Raw genomic sequence first — 19,830 nt, 5'->3', positions numbered from 1 at the left:
TCTATGTTAACAGCTAGTAAGAAACTGTTCCAGAATCTGGAGATGTGTGCTTTCACACTTCTCTACCTCTTGCCTGATGGGAGAGGGGAGAAGTGGGAATGCCGGGGTAAGACTCGTCCTTAATTATGCTGGTGGCCATGCCGAGGCAACGTGAAATGTAGACTGAATCAATGGAAGGGAGGCAATTCTCTGCAATTTATTGCCGTTTGGATGGAGCTGTTCCCAAACCATGCTGTGATGCATTTGAATACTTGAGACCCAAAACCTCAGACCCATGTCTAAAGAAGGGTCTCAACCTGAAACGCCACCTATCCATGTTCTCCAGAGATGCTGCCCGAGCCGCTGATTTGCTCCAGCACTTTGTGGCTTTGTCTTTGTAAACCAGCACCTGCAGTTCCTTGTGTCCACCTAAACTCTGTGCCCACCCTAAAGGTTACACCTGAGGCAGCTCAATGGAAAATTTAAATTGCAGAAACTTAAAAGCTAAGAAAAATAGAAACTAACCATATGTTGGTTTATACCAAAGATGGGCATAACGTGCTGAAGAAGGGTCTCAAGCCGAAACACCACCCATTCATGTTCTCCTGAGTTGCTGCCTGACCCATTGACTTAAACCAGCACTTTGTGTCTATCTTTGGGATATTTATATTCGGCATCTCACCATGATTCAGGAACCCCCTGTAAAAGGAGCGCTTGAAATACAAACCATCAACACGTTTTTGCTCAAAAGATATATATTTGCATCAGTTTCCGTACAGTTTATTTTTAGAAAAGAACTTTGCAAAAGATACTGAAAGTTACCGACAAGCTTTTTTTTAATATAAAGAGGGGGGGGGGGGGGGGGGGCGGTTGTAGCTGATTTATTTTGCAAACTTGTTTTAAGTTCTATAAAATTGGAAAGTTTGCAACTTCACGATTGCTTGCAAAGGTTCGAATGCAAAGACATTGTCAAGGATGACCAAGACGCTGACAATATTGTTTTGCAATTATTTGCAAAGTTTCAATAACTAATTTCAGCAGAGCTGAGGGGTGATTGGGTTTTAACAACGCAGAGCTGTTGCTGATTTCACTCAGTCCCCTTGCTTTTTTTTTTAATTTCCTGTTTGCTGGGTATTTTTGCTGTAATAGTTCCATTGTTTCTAGCCCTTACACTGGACATCCCAAGTCTCTGCACACTGTTTCCGTTTTCCGCTGAAGTCCCTCTGTATTTTTTTTTTCCCCAAGTGCTCCAATTTCCCCCCCAATTTAAACTTATTTTGCTCACCCTCACCCTCTCCCTCCTCCCCTCCCCTCATCACCCAGAACCAGTGTGGAGATGAGCGAGTGCGAATCACCGGAGCCTAGTCCCCAGTCCCAACCGGGGCTTGGCGCTTTAATCGCGGACAGAGCTTTCTTGACTTCTCGGAAGGGTTTGCTGCTGGCCGCCGAGGTGGTGAGTGTCCGCAATCGCTGACAAATCCGCACTCCCCTCCACCGCATTCCCTCGTTCTGCTTACAGCATCGGCGCCGATGACAACTAAAGCTTCGCTCAAACGGTGCCAAAAGAAACAGCCCTCTGTTAATCGCAGAGTTCCTGTTTGTTTTGGCAACGGGTCGCAAGCTTTTGTATGGATAGCAATTGGGGAATTTGTAAGAATCATGTGTAGGTAGGAAGGAACTGCATATGCGGGTTTACACCGAGGATAGACACAAAATGCTGGAGTAACTCAGCGGGACAGGCAGCATCTCTGGAGAGAAGGAATGGGTGACTTTTCGGGTCGAGGCCCTTCTTCAGACTGTTGTAAGCAAAGATACTGGAGCGGAGAAGGTCTAAGATCGTTCGTTGTAAGACCTTGTAAGAATCAAAGATCCTATAGCAAAGGATCTTTGTCCTATAGCGAGCTAAAGGATCTTTGGTAAGAATGATGCCTGATTTTCAAGATGCATGTTTGAAGTTCTACAGAACTCCGTTCCCCAAGCCCCCTTGTGTCCACGGATCTACACTGCTCCCACATCCCTCTCTCCAGCTTTACATTTCACTCCTCTTCCTTTCCTTATCTGACGACTTAATCTGTCTCATTTTCACGCTTTACCGCTCCCTCCACAACTCCTTGGTTTACTCATCCCTTCCCACCTTCCCCAGGTACTTTCCCCTGCAACCACAGGAGATGTAACACCTGTCCTTATACCTCCTCGGAAGTAGACACAAAAAGTTGGAGTAACTCAGCGAGTCAGGCAGCATCTCTGGAGAAAAGGAATAGGTGACGCTTCAGGTAGAAACCCTTCTTCAGACTGAGTTTATACCTCCTTCCTCAGCTCAATCCAGGGGCCCCAGCAGTCATTTCAGGTGAGCAGAGGTTCACATGCAGCGCTCTTAACCTCATCTGATGCCTGGCCCATTCAGTTCCTCCAGCACTTCATGTTTTACTCAAGATTCCAGCATCTGCAGTCCCTTATGTCTCTACCCCTATACACACCCAACCACCTGCCAAACTCCCCACCCCTACTCACCTATATCTACCTATCACATGCTAGGAGACCCAAGGAACTGCAGGTGCTGGAATCTTTGGGAAAAAAAACACAAAGTGCTGGAGGAACTTTGTGGGTTAGGCAGCATCTGTGGAGGGAATGGATGTTTTGGGTTGTGACCCTTCTTCAGACAATGGAGCAGTGGGAGGAAGCTGGAAAGGAGAGGTGGGGCAAGACAAGGGACTACCTGTCCCTCTCATCATTTTATAAACTTCTATCATAGAAACATAGAAATTAGGTGCAGGAGTAGGTCATTCAGCCCTTCGAGCCTGCACCGCCATTCAATATGATCATGGCTGATCATCCAACTCAGTATCATGTACCTGCATTCTCTCCATACCCCCTGATCCCTTTAGCCACAAGGGCCACATCTAACTCCCTCTTAAATATAGCCAATGAACTGGCCTCAACTACCTTCTGTGGCAGAATTCCAGAGCTTCACCACTCTCTGTGTGAAAAATGTTTTCCTCATCTCGGTCCTAAAATATTTCCCCTTATCCTTAAACTGTGACCACTTGTTCTGGACTTCCCCAACATCGGGAACAATCTTCCTGCATCTAGCCTGTCCAACCCCTTAAGAATTTTGTAAGTCTCCGGGTCTCCCCTAAGCCTCCAACGCTTCAGACAAAACAATTCAAGTTGTCCAACCTCCCCTTAAAGCTAATATTCTGTAATCCAGGAAGCATCTTGGTAAATCATTTTGGCACCCTTACCAAATCCTCCATTTCCTTCATGTAATGAGGCAACCAGAATTGCATAGATTTGTTTAGTTTAGTTTAGAGGTGTAGTGCGGAAACAGACCCTTCAACGCACTGACCAACAATCATCCCGTACAGTAGCACTATCCTACACACCAGGGACAATTTACAATCTTCACCAAAGGCAATTAACCTACAAACCTGCACGTCATTGAAGTGTGGGAGAAAACCGGAGCGCCAGGAGAAAACCCATGAGGTCACAAGGAGAATGGGGTCAAGGAAAGTGCATTCACGTTGCGTCCTATTTCCACCAATCTTTCCACCACAAGAAGCGCAAGACAGAATTGTATACAGATGCCGAAAAGTGTGTTCAGCTCTGGCTGAACAATTTCTAATCTTGTGATGTGGACTCGATAAGAACACAGGGAGAATGTACAAACTCTGTACATACAAACTCTACTGATGCACCACCGTGCCACCCAGATAATTGTATTGCTGCTTTTAGCAAGCTATAAACATGCATCCTCGATTCCTTCTCTACATCAATGCTTCTTAGGGATCTGCCATTTACTGCTAAAAAGCATTTAGTCGTAGAGGTATACAGCATGGAAACTGAGACCTTGCCCACACCGGCCGTCTACACCTTCCCCAACTACACTAGTCCCACTTGCCTCCATTTGGCCCATATCCCCCTAAATGTGCCCTATCCATGTACCCGTCTAAATGTTTCTTAAACGTTGCAATAGTAACTGCCGCAAACTACCTAGTCTGGCAGCACATGCCATACACCCACCACCCTTTGTGTGAAAAGGTTACCCTTAAGGTTCCTATTAAATCTTTCCCCCCTCTTCTTAAACCCATGTCCTCAACTCTGGACAAGAGACTGTGCATTTTCACGATCTATTCCTCTCATGTATTTTGTGCACATGATTTGAAATGCTTGACTTTATAACTCACACCCCCCTTTACACAATACAGAGATACTTATGGTAAATGGATATGTTTAAAAGGATATGGGCCAAACATGGGCAAATGTACAAGTTTAGATGAGGCATCTTGGTTGGCATGGATGAGTTGGGATAAAGGGCTTGTTTCCGTGCTGGAAGACACTGTGACTTTGCACCTTTGGAAGGATGTAATCGACCGGAAGAGGCTGCAGAGACCGTTTCTTTATAGGGCCCCAGAGACGTGTGGTTGGAGCTATTGGTGTTACAAGAGGAAGGTGGGGGGGGGGGGAAATAGAGATGTTGTAAGTCATGAGCAAAGTAGAAAGTGTTCCTATTGACAAAAGATCTGTAGCTGGAGCGATACAGCATGGTGGTGCAGTGTAGGGTGGCACAGTGATGCAGTGGTACAGTTGCTGCCTTACAGTGCCAGAGACCCAGGTTCAATCCTGACTATGGAAGCTTGGCTGTATGTAGTGTGTACATTCTCCCTGTGACCGCGTGGGTTTTCGCTGGGTAGTTCGATTTCCTCCCACATTCCAAAGAAGTACAGGATTGTAGGTTAATTGACTTGTAAATTGTAAATTGTCCCTAGTGTGTGTGTAGGATAGTGTTAGTCTGCGGGGATTGTTGGTCAGCGCAGACTCGGTCGGCTGAAGGGCCATTTTTCCATGCTGTATGTCTAAACTAAACTAAATTAAACTAGAGGAGACGAGAAAGATGAGAATGGGGACATGAGGAAGTGCAGATGGTAGAATCCTGAGTGAAAAGCACAAACTGCTGGAGGAACTCAGCAGGTCAGGCAGCATCTGTGGAGGGCATGGACAGAAGACTTTACATTTCACTCTTCCTCTCCTTATCTGACACCCTTTTGTCACCTTTTCACATCCAGCCTTTCTTACTCCACCCATCTGCCCATCCCCCCCCCCCCCCCTCACCTCCATCCACCTATCACTCGGCAGACTTTCTCGTGCCCCCACCACTCTATCCAGCTTTCTCCACCGTGCTCCATCAGTCTGAAGAAAGGTTCCGATCCGAAAAATCGTCTATATCCATTCCCTCCACTGATGTTGCCTGGCCCGCTGAGTTCCTCTTGAGCTTTGTGTTTTACTCAGGCGGGACGGATACGGCAGGGGGTGAATGGGGGCGTGGAGAGTTAGCAACTGAGCGGGAACTTCAGAGGTCAGGTGGAGAAATACTTGGTCCATGGCATCCTAGACTGATTGGGCAGTTCCTTCAAAGAGCCGGCAGGAGTACATTGGGCTGAATGGCCCCAGGGCCAAATGGCAGCATTGTTGGCGCAGCAGTAGAGTTGCTGCCTTACAGCGCCAGGGACCCAGGATTGATCCTGACTACGGGTGCTGTCTGTGTGGAGTTTGTACCTTCTCGCTGTGACCGCGTGGGATTTCTCCGTGTGCTCTCAAACTCCAAAGATGTGCGGGGTTGTAGTTTTTGGAACAATTGTAAATTGTCCCAAGTGTGTATGATGGTGTGAGTGTATGGGTTGATCGCTGGTCGATGGGCCAAAGGGCCTGTGTCCGGCTGTATCGCCAATGTCTCCTGTGACCATTCCATAGGTGGCGAGGGGCTGCTTGAGGTGTCGAAGGGTGCATGGGGTAGAGTGGGGGGGTAGAGATATGTGTAAGGGGGGAGGGGAGGGGGTATGACTGGCCTGGGGGTGGTGAGGCAACCCCGCCGTGACATGCTAATGTTGACACTCACCTCCTCCCCACTCTAGGTGTTGTCCTTTATCATCTTCATCTGCTACCTGGCATCGTCCGTGGTCTTCCTCTTCACCGCGCCGCTCATCGAGTTCCTGCTCGCTCTGACCGCATACTACCTCTATGTGACCAAGTTTGTCGAGCGCTTTAGGGGCTTTCACTGCCCTCTCATCGTAAGTAACTTCCCTCATCGTTGGTACCTCCCCAACCCTGCTCCCTCAGATAGCGCTGGGCACCTGCCTCAGCAAGGACACCACACATAATCAAGTATGAGTCTCACCCTCTTCTCCCCTCTCCCATCAAACAAGAGGTACGGAACTGTGTAAACGCACACCTCCAAATTCAGAAGGTAGACAAAAACGCTGGAGAAACTCAGCGGGTCAGGCAGCAGCTATGGAGCGAAGAAATAGGTGACGTTTGAAACATAGAAACATAGAAATTAGGTGCAGGAGTAGGCCATTCGGCCCTTCGAGCCTGCACCGCCATTCAATATGATCATGGCTGACATTCCAACTCAGTATCCTGTACCTGCCTTCTCTCCATACCCCCTGATCCCCTTAGCCACAAGGGCCACATCTAACTCCCTCTTAAATATAGCCAATGAACCCCTTCTTCAGGGCCGAGACCCTTCTTCAGGGTCAGTTTCTTCGCAGCTGTTATCAGGCAACTGAACCATCCTATCAACAACTAGAGAGCAGTCCTGACCTCCCATCTACCTCATTGGAGACCCTCATTGGAAACGAACCTTTAATTGGACTTTAAGTGTTATTCCCTTTATCCTGTATCTGAACACTGTGGACAGCTCGATTGTAATCATGTATAGTCTTTCCGCTGACTGAATAGCACGCACATAACACGTCTCTCGGACACGTTACAATAAACTAAACTAAACTGAATTTTAACAAGTTATTGTTCATCAGCTGTACCTCGATACATGTGATAATAATGAGGGGAATAAATAGGGTGCATGCACTGAGCATTTTACCGAGCATATGGGAATTTAAAAATAAGAGGGCGTATGTTTAAGGACACAGAGGCAAAATTTAATATGAACTTGAGGGGCAACTTTTTCACACAGTGGGTTGTAGGTATATGGAATGATCTGTCAGATGAGGTAGTTGAGGCAGGTCATATAACATTTAAAAGACACTTGGATATGGGACGTTTAGAGGGATATGGGCCAAATGCAGGCAAATGGGACTCGTGCAGATGGAGATTTTGGTCGACTCGGGCAAGTGGAGCTGAAGGATGTGTTTCTGTGCCGTGTGACTATGTCTCTGTAATAAACCTAAATATATAACCCAGCAACTTATGCTTCATTGGAGTAAATAGCCAGACAAGGGGAGGAAGAGTGAAATGTAAAGCTGGGTCAGTTGGAGGAGGGGATATGGGTGGAAGGGGACAGAGAGGTGAAAGAGGGGGATAGATGGGGAATTTGGGACGGGGGTGGGTGATGAGTGTATGTAAGAGAAGCAAGGAGCAGGTTGAGTGGGGTCTCATGTAGATGTTATCCAGCATGATACCAGTTATTACAGCAGCCTGCAGTCTCGAATCTGTAGCTTCTTCCAATGCAATTTATTTTGATCGAAAACCTTGCAGGATTTCCTCCGCTGCATCACCGCTGCCATCATCTTCTTTGCGATCTCGATTTACGCCGTCACAAAGAGTAGCGCGGGCTCGAAGGCGGCGGGCGTGAGTAGCCTTACTCCCTGGTTCCACCCATCCCCTCACTCTCCCTCCCCTCACTCTCCCTCCCCAGCCCTCCCGCCCCCTCACGCTCTCCCACCACGGCTCCCCACTCCTTCCCTGACTTGCCCATCCTCTCCCCACCTAGTCTCCTCCTTCCCCCTCTTGTGCCTCCCCTCCCCACTCTCCTCTTCACCAATCCGCCTCCTCCCTGATCGTCCTCTCCACCACCTCTTCCCTCTCATCCCCCATCCTCTCCCTTCTTGTCCCCCTACCTTACCCACCTCTCACCCTTCACCCTTCCCACTTCCACAGATCTTTGGGTTCGTGGCCACCGTTGTCTTTGCCTTTGATTTCTACGGCATCTTCAACCAGCTGGTGATCTTCATCAACCCACAGGAGCTGCCCACCCACACCGCCACCATCAGGAAGTCCACAGGTATGGCGGCACCTGGGCCCGCACCCACTCCCCACCAGCCTGCATTTGTATGTCCCCTGCAAAAGACTCTCAGCCACTTCACAAGACCCCAATACCAGCCCGTTAGAGCATCTGCCTCACAGCGCCAAAAACCCAGGTTCGATCCTCACCTCGGGTGCTGTCTGTGTGGAGTCTGCACATTTTCCCTATGACCACGCGGGTTTTCTCTCGGTGCTCCGGGTTCCTCCCTTGTAGGTTAATTGGTCTCTGGAAATTGCACTGACAATGAAGGTGAAAGGGGGATAACATAGAACTGATGTGAATGGGTGATCAATGGTCGGCATGGTCTCGGTGGGCCGAAGGGCCTGTTTCCATGCTGTATCTTTCAATCAATCAAGAAGTCAGAAGTTGTAGTGCATGTTGGCACAAACGAAGTTGTAAAGAAGGGGATGAATATTCTGTAGCGTGACTTTAGAGAGCTCAGAAAAGTGCTGAAAAACAGAACCTCCAGGGTGGTTATCTCCGGTTTGCTTCCAGTTCCTTGTGCTGGCGAGAGCAGGAACAGGGATATACAGGACCTGAATGGGTTGCTGAGGAACTGGTGCAGGGATTTAGATTCTTAGACCACTGGGATCTGTTTTGGAGTAAGGGGGAACTGTACAAAAGGGGCGGATTGCACCTTAACAGGTGGGCGACCAACATTCTGGTAGGCAGGTTTGTTACTGCTACATGGGTGGTTTTAAACTGAATAAGGAGGGGGGATGTCAAATGGGATAATCAAGGATGGAGTTAAAGGGAAAGGGAGTAAAGGGATAGTTAATGACACCAGAATTAACGGGAAAGGAAGCTCACAAAGGGATAGGAGAGTACGGCCAAGTGTAATAGTGATCGATGTGAAAGGTGAGATGCGTAAGGAATTCAAAGTATTGTATTTGAATGCGTGAAGTATAAGAAATAAAGTAGATGAGCTTGAGGCTCAGTTAGAGGTTGGTAGATATGACATTGTGGGGATTACTGAGACGTGGCTGCAGGAGGTTCAGGCCTGGAAATTTAATATTCAGGGTTATATATCCTATAGAAAGGACAGGCAGGTGAACAGCTCTTCTGGTGAGGAATGGAATCAGTCCCTTGCGAGGGAAGACATAGGGACTGACGAGGTGGAGTCACTGTGGATTGAGTTGAGGAATTGCAAAGGCAAGAAGACACTAACTGGCATTATCTAGAGACCCCCAAATAGTAGCCCGGATGTAGGGTGTAAGTTGCAGCAGGAGTTAAAACTGGCATGTAACAAAGGTAATGCCACTGTGGTGATGGGGGATTTCAATATGCAGGTGGACTGGGAAAATCCGGTTGGTTCAGGACCCCAAGAAAGAGAGTTTGTAGAATGCCTCCGAGATGGAGTCTTAGAGCAGCTTGTAATGGAGCCGACCAGAGAAAAGGCAATTCTGGATTTAGTATTGTCCAATGAACCAGATTTGATAAGAGAACTCGAGGTAAAGGAACAGCTTGGAGGTAGTAATCATAATATGATTCATTTAAATCTGTAATTTGAGAAGGAGAAGGTTAAATCGGAAGTGTCAGTGATGTAGTTTCATAGGATAACAGAAGGAAACAAAATGGGCAATACGGGCTGAAAAGATGAAGTACGAGGGGAAGCTGGCCAGGAATATAAAGAAGGACAGTAAAAGCTTCTGTAGATATGTTAAGGGAAAAAGTATAGCAAAGTCAAATGTGGGTCCTTTGAAGGCAGACACGGGTGAAATTATTATGGGGTACAAGGAAATGGTAGAAAAGCTGAACAGGTACTTCGGATCTGTCTTCAGTAAGGAAGACACAAACAATCTCCCAGAAGTACTGGAGGACAGAGGATCTAAGGGGGTCGAGGAACTGAAATAAATTTTCATTAGGAGAGAAATAGTATTGGGTAGGCTAATGGGACTGAAGGATGATAAACCCCCTGGGCCTGATGGTCTGCATCCCAGGGTCCTCAGGGAGGTGGCTCTAGAAATAGTGGACACATTGGTGATCATTTTCCAATGTTCAATAGATTCAGGATCAGTTCTTGTGAATTGTAGGATATTTTCAAGAAAGGAGCGAGAGAGAAAATGGGGAATTACAGACCAGTTAGCCTGACTTCAGTGCTGGGAAAGATGCTGGAGTCAATTATTAAATAGGTACAAAATGGGGCATTTGGATAGCAGTAAAAGGATTAGTCCAAGTCAACATGGATTTATGAAAGGAAAATCATGCTTGACTAATCTTGACAATTAAAATGGATAAAGGGCTGCCATGGGAGACTGGTGACTAAAATTAGAGCACATTGTATTGGGGGTAGGGTGTTGACATGGATAGAAAATTGGTTGGCAGACAGGAAGCAAAGAGTAGGAGTGAACGGGTCCTTTTCAGAATGGCAGGCAGTGGCGAGTGGAGTGCCGCAAGGCTCGGTGTTGGGGCCATAACTGTTTACCATATATATATATGATTTGGAAGAGGGAATTAGGAGCAACACTAGTAAGTTTGCAGATAACATGAAGCTGGGTGGCAGTGTGAACTGTGAAGAGGATGTTAGGAGGTTGCAGGGTGACCTGGACTGGTTGAATGAGTGGGCAGATGCGTGGCAGATGCATTATAATATAGATAAATGTGGGGTTGAAAAGACTAGACTTGTATTCACTGGAGTATAGAAGGATGAGGGGATCTTATAGAAACATATAAAATTATTAAAGGACTGGACAAGCTAGATGCAGGAAAAATGTTCCCTATGTTGGGCGAGTCCAGGACCAGGGGACTGTGGGGAGGCCACTTAAGACTGAGGTGACCGAGCCGGCTGCTTGCCCCTTTACCGGGGTTACACCTGCCCCCGGTTTGTACTTGAGAGGGACCACGTGCCGTCCTCGGGGAATTTCCGAGATCATTGGGCACCACGTGGGGTGGAAGTCATCCTCGATGTGGATTATAATATAGTTATATAGTAGTTTGTTTAGTATTTTTGTTTGACTCGTATTACGGTGGTGGGTTTTGTTTCGTTTTATATTTGTAAATATTAATATTGTAAATATTATTTTTAATAAATTAAATTATTTTTGGTTAGAAAAAAACAAGAAAGCCAAACTAAACAGTGCGGCACTCCCTCTGTACCGCCAGAAATTGTTGGCAGCTGTTTAACGGTTCTCTCTTTGGTCCCCAGGGGAAGATGCGGTGCCTTCAGACTCCGACAGCGAGTGAAGGGCCGGGACAGGTCGATCCTCGTGTGCGCGTGAGACCAGCGGCATGTTTACAACAAACCTCACCTGTGTACGTCACCCCCACAGCCCCCCCTCCCTGTGGACAGTACAGGCTGGGAGGTTCCCCCCCCCTCACCCTGATAACAGGCCAGAGATGTCACTGTGGCATCCACGGATCCCTGTTGCAACAATGACTCACTCTCAGGGATCTACAGACCTGACCCACCCAGGTGAATGATCCCACTGCTCCGTGTGGTCCCAACTATTCCTCTGCTGCCTGTCAGTGTTGTCTTTACAAGTCTCGCCCCTAACTCCAACTCACCACTACATCATGTTTCAGACATGTAATAGATACGCTCTTGATTCAACATGAAGGTTTCACTCTGGTACGGGGGGGGGGGGGCATTAGTGATCCCTCGCTCATCCTGTGTTCCTCTGCATTGGTGAAACCACAGGCAAATTATCCAATAAAATTAATTTGTTCAAAACATAAAGTGTTGGAGGAACTCAGCGGGTCAGGCAGCATCTGTGGAGGGAATGGACAGACAACTTTTCTCTACCCGGGGTGGGTGAAAACAGGAGGAGAGGAGGGGACAGGACAGGACATGGCGAGTGATGGGTCATCTTGAAGCAGACAAGGACGGGGAGGGGGGGGAGGAGGGGATGTATTTGTAGGTTATCTAAAAGTGGAGAATTCGATGTTCATACTGTTGGGTTGTCAGCTACCCAAGCGGTTCACTACAGCTCTGCCTTACCTGCGAGTGAGTGTCAGCTTGAGTCAAGGATCTTCCAGGAGACCGAGGAACTGGGCTCCGAACATCAGCCAATGACTACCTGCAGTCATGGAGGACGTGCCGGAGAAAGTGGGAGGCAGGTACAATAACAAAGCTTAAAAGACATTTTGACAGGTACATGGATAGGAAAGGTTTAGAGGGATATGGACCAAACACGGACATATGCAACCAACTTGGATGGGGCATGGACAAGTTGGGCCGAAGGGCCCGTTGCCCTCTAACAGTGCGGCGCTCCCTCACCACCCCTCCCAGTCCAGCATGCCCTCAATACCGGTCCCTGCTCTCTCTGCCTCAGGTGTATATACGCTTCCCCACTCAATTACAGAGTTTGCTGCACTCCGCCCTCAGGACCTTGCATTGCCACCAGCAGCACTGAACCTACAGTTTCTACGATTCGGTAACATGGAAAGTGGAAGCTGCCTGCCCTGCTGGGAGCTACAGCCACCGCACAGCGCTGCTCTCCACACTGGTGGTGGCACTGGAGGATTGAGGGAGGAAGTGGTTTTAGTCATGGGTTTGTGGGCATCCTGCCTCGGTGCTTACAGAAATGTACAGACAAAGGGAAACACAAAGTGGGAACTAAAACAGCTTCCTCTATTTTAAAAGTACATGGAACGATAGACACAAAATGCTGACATAACGCAGTGTGTCGGGCATAGGTGACGTTTTGGGTCGGGATCCGTCTTCACACATTTTTCACCAGTTTGAGGAATGGTCCTGACCCAAAACATCAACTATACCTCTTCTCCAGAGATGCTGCCCGACCCACTGAGTTACTCCAGTATTTTCATGTTCATAAGTTATAGGAGCTGAATTAGACCATCAAGTCTACCACCATTCAATCATGCCTGATCATTGTTCCCCTCTCAACCCCATTTCCCTGCCTTCCCCCGTAACCCCTGACACCCTTACTAATCAAAAATTTGTCAATCCCCGCCTTAAAAATATCCAATGACTTGGCCTCCACAGAGGTCTGTGGCAATGAATTCCACAGATTCACCACCCTCTCATTAAATAAATTCCTCCTCATCTCCTTTCAAAAGGCGTCCTTTTATTCTGAGGCTGTGCCTTCTGGTCCGAGACTCTCCCACTAGTGGAAACATCCTCTCCACATCCACACTGTCCAGGCCTCAATGAGATCCCCCCTCTCCCTCTCATCCAACTACAGGCCCAGGGCCTTCAACCGCTCATCATTTGTTAGACCAATCATTCCTCAGATCATTCTCATAAACATCCCTGCAATGCCAGCACATCCCCCCTCAGATAAGGGGCCCCAAACTGCTCACAATACTCCAAAAGTGGTCTGACCAGTGCTTTATAAAGCCTTAGCATTACATCCCTGTCTTTATATTCTAGCCCTCTCAAAATAAATGCTAGCATTGCATTTGTCTTCCTTACTACCATTTCGACTTGCAAATTAACTTTTTGGAAACCTGTACCAGCACTCCCAAGTCCCATTTTGTGTTTATCTTCAGTATAAACCAGCATCTGCAGTTCCATCCTGGAACATAGAACAATATAGCACAGGAGAAGACCCTTCAGCCCACAACGTCTGTGTCAAACATGATGCCACAAGTCCATCTCTTACTTGCCTGCACATAATCCGTATCCCTCCATATCCTTGTGCCTATTCAAAAGTCTCTTAAATGCCACTATCGTATCTGCCTCCTCACCACCCCTGGCAGCGCATCTCAGACACCCACTACCCTCTGTTAAAGATAACCTCCCCACACACATCTCCTTTAAGCTTTCCCCTTTAATCTTAATGTAATGCCCTCTACTATTTGATATTTCCATCCTAGGATAAAGGTTCTGACTGTTTACCATATCTATGCCTCTCATAATTGTATATACTTCTATCTGGTCTCCTCCCAATCTCTGGCGTTCCAGACTAACCAAAGTTTTCCCAACTTCTCCCTGTAGCAAACACCCACCAATCTTGGCATCATTCTGGTAAACATTCACTGCACCGTTTCCAAAGCCTCTCCAGCTTTCCTGTAATGGGGCAACCAGAACTGCACGCAATACTCCACTTACACACTATTATCTGGCTCACTAGTTTCCCCGTACAACCAAACAACCTGGTGTTCCCTCACTTCCACCCCTCCCAGTATGGAGCTCCCTCAGTACTGATTGAGTGACAGGTAGTGACACTACGCAAGGAGTTCAATAAGGGCAATGGCACATTGGGCAAAGGGAACAGGGAGGGGAGATTGAAGTAAAGGGGCCAAATGGGCAACAGTCTTTGTGCAATGGTCACTGCCTGCAATACCTCAGCAAGCCTGATGGTAGCGCCACTGAGCGCGTTGGGGCTGCTCACTGCAAGTTCACAAGTTATAGTAGTAGAATTAGGCCATTCGGCCCATCAAGTCTACTCCGCCTGATCTCTGCATCCTAATCCCATTTTCCTGCCTTCGCCCTTGACACCGTTCTAATGAAGAATTTGTCCATCTCTGCCTTAAAAATATCCACTGACTAAAGAAGTTCCTCCTCACCTCCTTTCTAAAAGAGGCACTTTTATTTTGAGGTTATGACCTCTGGTCCTAGACTTCCCCACCAGTGGAATCATCCTTTCCACATCCACTATATGCCTTTCTTATTCTGAAAGTTTCAATGAGGCCCCCCCCCCTCAACCTTCTAAACTCCAGCGAGTAGAGGCCCAGTGCTGTCAAACGCTCATCATATGCTAACCCACTAATTCCTGGAATCATTCGTGTAAACTTTCTCTGGACCCTCTCCAGAGCCAGCACATCCTTCCTCAGATATGGGGCCCAAATTTGCTCACAGTACTCCAATTGCGACCTGACCAGGCCTCAGCATTACATCTCTGTTTTTATATTCCAGTCCTCTTGATATAAATGCTAGCATTGAAATTGCCTTCCTTACTACCGATTCTACGTGCAAATTAACAATTCACTTTGCAACTCCAATTTCTGGATTCTCTCTCTAGAAAATAATCTCCACCAAAATGCATGACTCCATTCTTTACTATACTGAATTTCATCTGCCACTTCTCTGCCCACTCTCCTAACCTCTCCAAGTCCATCTACAGAGACATTGCTTCCTTCACTCTGCCTGCCCCACCACCTTCTTAGCATCATCTGCAAACTTGGTCACAAAGCCTTCAATCCCCTTGTCCAATTGATCTTATCCACCGCCTACCACCACCACTGCCACCTGGAGGTTGTTGGTGTTCCTGCAGGACAATGTCTACCTGCTGATTAGCAACGGGTAGAAATTCTGTGGAAACAAGGAACAGCAGATGCTGGTTTACACAAAAGCTACAAAGTGCTGGAGTAACTCAACGGGTCAGGCAACATCTCTGGAGAATATGGATAAATGAGGTGTTCGGGTTGAGACCCGACTTCAGACCGATTGTCAGATATAGAAACAACATAGCACAGTACAGAAGATAGACACAAAAAAGCTGGAGTAACTTCACGGTCAGACAGCATCTCTGGAGAAAAGGAATAAGTGACATTTCGGGTCGAGCCCCCTCTTCAGACTAGTCAGGGGAAAGGGAAACAAGAGATGTAGACAGTGATGGAGAGATATAAAACAAATATTCCGGGGCTGGTACAGGCAGCACTTGTAGTCAGGATCGAACCAGAATCTCTTGCGCTGTAAGGCAACAACTCTAATGCTGCACCACTGTGCCACCCAGAGTGGCTGCCTCTGTTCACGGCAAGGGTAGGTGCAGAGAAATGAGGGGCGGGGGGGGGGGGGGGGGGGGGGGGGGGGGGGGGGGGGGGGGGGGGGGGGGGGGGGGGGGGGGGGGGGGGGGGGGGGGGGGGGGGGGGGGGGGGGGGGGGGGGGGGGGGGGGGGGGGGGGGGGGGGGGGGGGGGGGGGGAGGGGGGGGGGGGGGGGGGGGGCGGGGGGGGGAGGGGGGCGGGGAGACATTTCAACCACTGACACCTCCTGTTTCCTGCAGAGGGGAAGGTTAATAATTGGGTGTAAAGTCTTTCCTCAAACACTTCGCCAACAACCGCGACTGTTATATTTGGTTTTTATTTGACAATGATACCACAAAGACTCTGTACAAGTGGCTCCACAACACCCTGTAAAAATCTAAACATCTACAAAAAAAAAACACAGTAGAACTGAGAGAAAAGGGGTCAACAAGTTACAATAAACCACAACACAGGACATTGAAAAACTCACCTCCCATTAAACCCAGATTTCATATTTGGACAGGGTCGATGTGCTTTGACCTTCAGTGTCAACAACAAATTGGACTGCATCCTGCCTCAAACCCCACCAAAACATGGGCAATTTTCAAAAAGAGATTGGGGCAACATAATGACCCCAATCTCCCCCCCCCCCCCTATTTCCCTCTCCATCCACATCCCTCCCTCCAGCTCTACATTTCACTCCTCCTCCTCTCTCCTAATCTGACACACTTTTGTCTCCTTTTCACCTCCAGCCTTTGTCACTTACTCCACCCATCTTAAAGACCTTTGTGTGTTTAAAATCCTGCAGGGAAAAATAAGTTTGTTATTGCGATCTGAAACTTTCCAGTCCCTAACCCCTTTTCCCAACAGACGCCGCTGTTTTTATAAGATAGAACAGTCCAGCACAGGATCAGGCCCCCACGGCCCACTATGTCTGTGCTAAACATGATGCCTAGATTAACCAATCTCAGTTTTCCTCACACGATTTTCTATAACGCTAGTTTGTTAGGAGTGTAACTGTCGTGTTATAGCACAACAACCTGTCCTGTGCCTCACCGTGGACCCTGATTTCTACCCGCTCCAAACACAAAGGGTTGTCATGGTGAGTGAGGTCTAATTAATGGAAAAGCAAAATGTGGTTTACAAGACCAACTTTTGTCTCTTACGAGTTGCAATAGGCACTTAAGGTGACGCTTCAAGCATTGTACAAAAAATAAAACAGCTTGGTCCTTTCTTCAACAAAGAACTATTTGGTTTACAAGGCAGGACACAGATTGCTGGAGTAACTTAGCGGGTAAGGCAGCATCCCTGGAGAAGGTGGATAGGTGACATTGTGACTCAGGACCCTTCTAAAGAAATCTTTTGGGCAAAAGCTGTTCAAGGTTTGTATTCTGATTGGTCACCCCATAGGCTAGCACTATCCTACACACTAGGGATAATCTACAGAATCCTACAAATCTGCACATCTTTGGAGTGTGGGAGCAAACCAGAGCACCCAGAGAAAATCCACATGGTCACATGGAGAACATAAAAACTCTGCGCAGACAGCACCCATAGTCAGGATCAGACCTGGGTCTCTGACACTGCAGGGCAGCAACTCTACTGCTGTGCCACCCGAGTTCTGAAGAAATTCAGTCCGAAGAAGGGTCTTGACCCAAAATTTCATCTCCACAGATGCTGCCTGACCTGCTGAGTTACTCCAGCACAGTTTTTCTTTGTAACCCAGCACCTCCAGTTCCCTGTTTCTAATCTATTGTTTAGAAGACCACTCTTTACTACAGATTCCAACAGATGAGGTGATACTGGGCCACTCTAAACATGGGTGGCAGCTCGCCACTGACGCCTGGTGGTGAGATGAGGATATTGATGTGATGTTCTCTCCACCATCTCTCCCCCATTCCCTCCCTGCAAATTTAATTGGTGCTTGGGAATGTTAGGACGGCTCTTCAAAGCCGCTATTCCATTACAACGCTGTTGGGCCAATTCTGGGTACCCCACAGATACAACATGTTTGAGTTTAGATATTTTTTGAGATACAGCGTGGAAATAGGCCTTGCGACCCACCGAGTCTGCGCCGACCAGCGATCACCCCGTACACTAGCACTATCCTACACACTAGGGACAAATTTACAATGTTACCAAAGCCAATTAACCTACAAACCTGTACATCTTTGGAGTGTTTGAGGAAACCGGAGCATCCGGGGAAAACCCACATGGTCACAGGGGGAACGCACAAACTCCGCACCGACTGCACTCCGCAGACTGTGATCCTGGCACTATCCGCTGCACCACAGCGCTGCTCCTCTCCTACCCGCTGATTCTCAGAAGTTTGGACAAAGCTGCCGAACAAAACTCTAAACTTGTAGGAATCAGCAACCCAGGACTGCATTCCCTCAGCTGTTTCACAGCCACCAAACATAGAACAGTACAGCACAAGAACAGGCCCTTCGGCCCACAATGTCCGTGCCAAACATGATGCCAAGTTAAACTAATCTCCTCTGCCTGCATGTAATCCCTATCCCTTCATTCCCTACACTTCCATGTGTCTATCTAAAAGCCTCTTAAACGCCACTGATGTATCAACCTCCACCACCACCCCTGGCAGCGCGTTCCAGACCCCACCTCTCTGCGATCGGACTATCATTAATCGGGCTTTACTGGAATTTATCTTGCACTAAACATTATTCCTCTAATCCTGTATATGCACACTGTGTACATCTAAATTTAAAACATGTACAGTCCTTCTGCTGGCTGGATAGCTCGCAACAAAAAGCTTTTCACTATACCTGGGTACATGTGCAAATAAACTAAATGAAAGGAAAGGTTTAGAGGGGTATGGGCCCAATGCAAATAGGATAAATGGGACTAGCCCAGAATGCCAGCGGTCGGTATGGACACAATAATGTCCATATTCTGTTTCCCAGTTGTCCAGCACTGTGACTCTAGAAGTTGACACTGACATTGGCTGAAGAGCACTTTGGAACATGTTGGGACCAATTGTTGATGGTGCTTTCGAAAAAATGCAAGTCACTGTCTTCGTACATTTATGAACAGATACATTAACAATTCTGATTCAGTAACTCTGTCTAGTAATAAATAGTCAGCTATTAACAGCTCTGAGGGCATTATTGCAACACTCAGACAACCAGTGAAGGGAAGGCAAGCGTGGAGATGTGTAGGAAGGAACTGCAGATGCTGGTTTAAACCGAAGATAGACCAAAAAAGCTGGAGTAACCCAGCGGGACAGGTAGCATCTCTGGAGAGAAGACCTTCTCTCCAGAGATGCTGCATGTCCCGCTGAGTTTCTCCAGCTTTCTGTGTGTATCTGTGAGCATGGAGATGATGGAAGCCCCACCACAGCCGTCTGTGGGTCTCCACTGGGGTTGGCGGAGCAAGCCCACCCAGCAACCTGCACGACAATAATAACCAGCAACACCGCTGGAGATGTGGTGAGGCTCAGGAGTTTGGGGATGAGAGGGTCAAGCAGCTCCTGGTCAAATCAGGACTCTCTGCAAGTCGAGGCCAGGTTGACAGAGAGCAGCAGCCGGCACGGTTGCCAAGTCCATTGCATAATGCAACGTCGCAACTGTGCCTGCGCTTGATGGTGGCGTCGAAGCTGAAGATCCGGAGGCTCACCGGCGGGTAATGCATCGTTGGCGGTGCCCCTGTTGCACGGCGCCGCCTCGGGGGAGGTGCGCAGACATGCAGCAGCCTCGCTACAGCAACGCCAACAACTCCTCACTCATCTTCGATGGGAGGTCAGAAAGCAGATGGGGAAACGTCCTCCACCCCGTAAATAGGCCACGCTGGAGACAGGAGCGTCTCACACTCACGCAATCATTCTCACACCCACTCACACACCCACTGGCTCAAACGCAAACACACTCACACGCAGACACACACTCACACGCAGACACACTCACACGCAGACACACACTCACACGCAGACACACACTCACACGTAGACACACACCCATGCTCATATACTCACCCTCACACACACATGCTCACTCTCACAAGCACACTCACACACAAGCGCACTCACACACACATCCATAAACGCACTCAAACCCGTGTTCCCATGTGCTCACATTCACTCTCGTGTGACGGGGTGAATCAGAGCAGGGAATAAGGACATGATCCTTTCTGGGAGGCACAAGGAACT

At 48.1% G+C, this 19,830-nt stretch overlaps 1 protein-coding gene across 1 annotated transcript; it reads left to right on the top strand.

Annotated features, from left to right (window-relative positions):
• The first annotated feature begins 1,133 nt into the window (after positions 1–1,133).
• On the top strand, positions 1,134–11,810 carry cmtm3 (CKLF-like MARVEL transmembrane domain containing 3). The gene is made up of 5 exons (XM_055648819.1): positions 1,134–1,432; positions 5,889–6,044; positions 7,471–7,563; positions 7,873–7,996; positions 11,163–11,810. The coding sequence occupies exons 1-5, from the start codon at positions 1,316–1,318 to the stop codon at positions 11,198–11,200; spliced, it is 528 nt and encodes a 175-aa protein (XP_055504794.1). The 5' UTR covers positions 1,134–1,315; the 3' UTR covers positions 11,201–11,810.
• Positions 11,811–19,830: the final 8,020 nt, after the last annotated feature.

This window comes from Leucoraja erinacea, chromosome 17, assembly GCF_028641065.1.
Source record: "Leucoraja erinacea ecotype New England chromosome 17, Leri_hhj_1, whole genome shotgun sequence".
Taxonomy (NCBI): Eukaryota; Metazoa; Chordata; class Chondrichthyes; order Rajiformes; family Rajidae; genus Leucoraja; species Leucoraja erinaceus.
The sequence above is the reverse complement of the archived record's forward strand: the minus strand, read 5'-3'. Positions and strand labels throughout refer to the sequence as shown.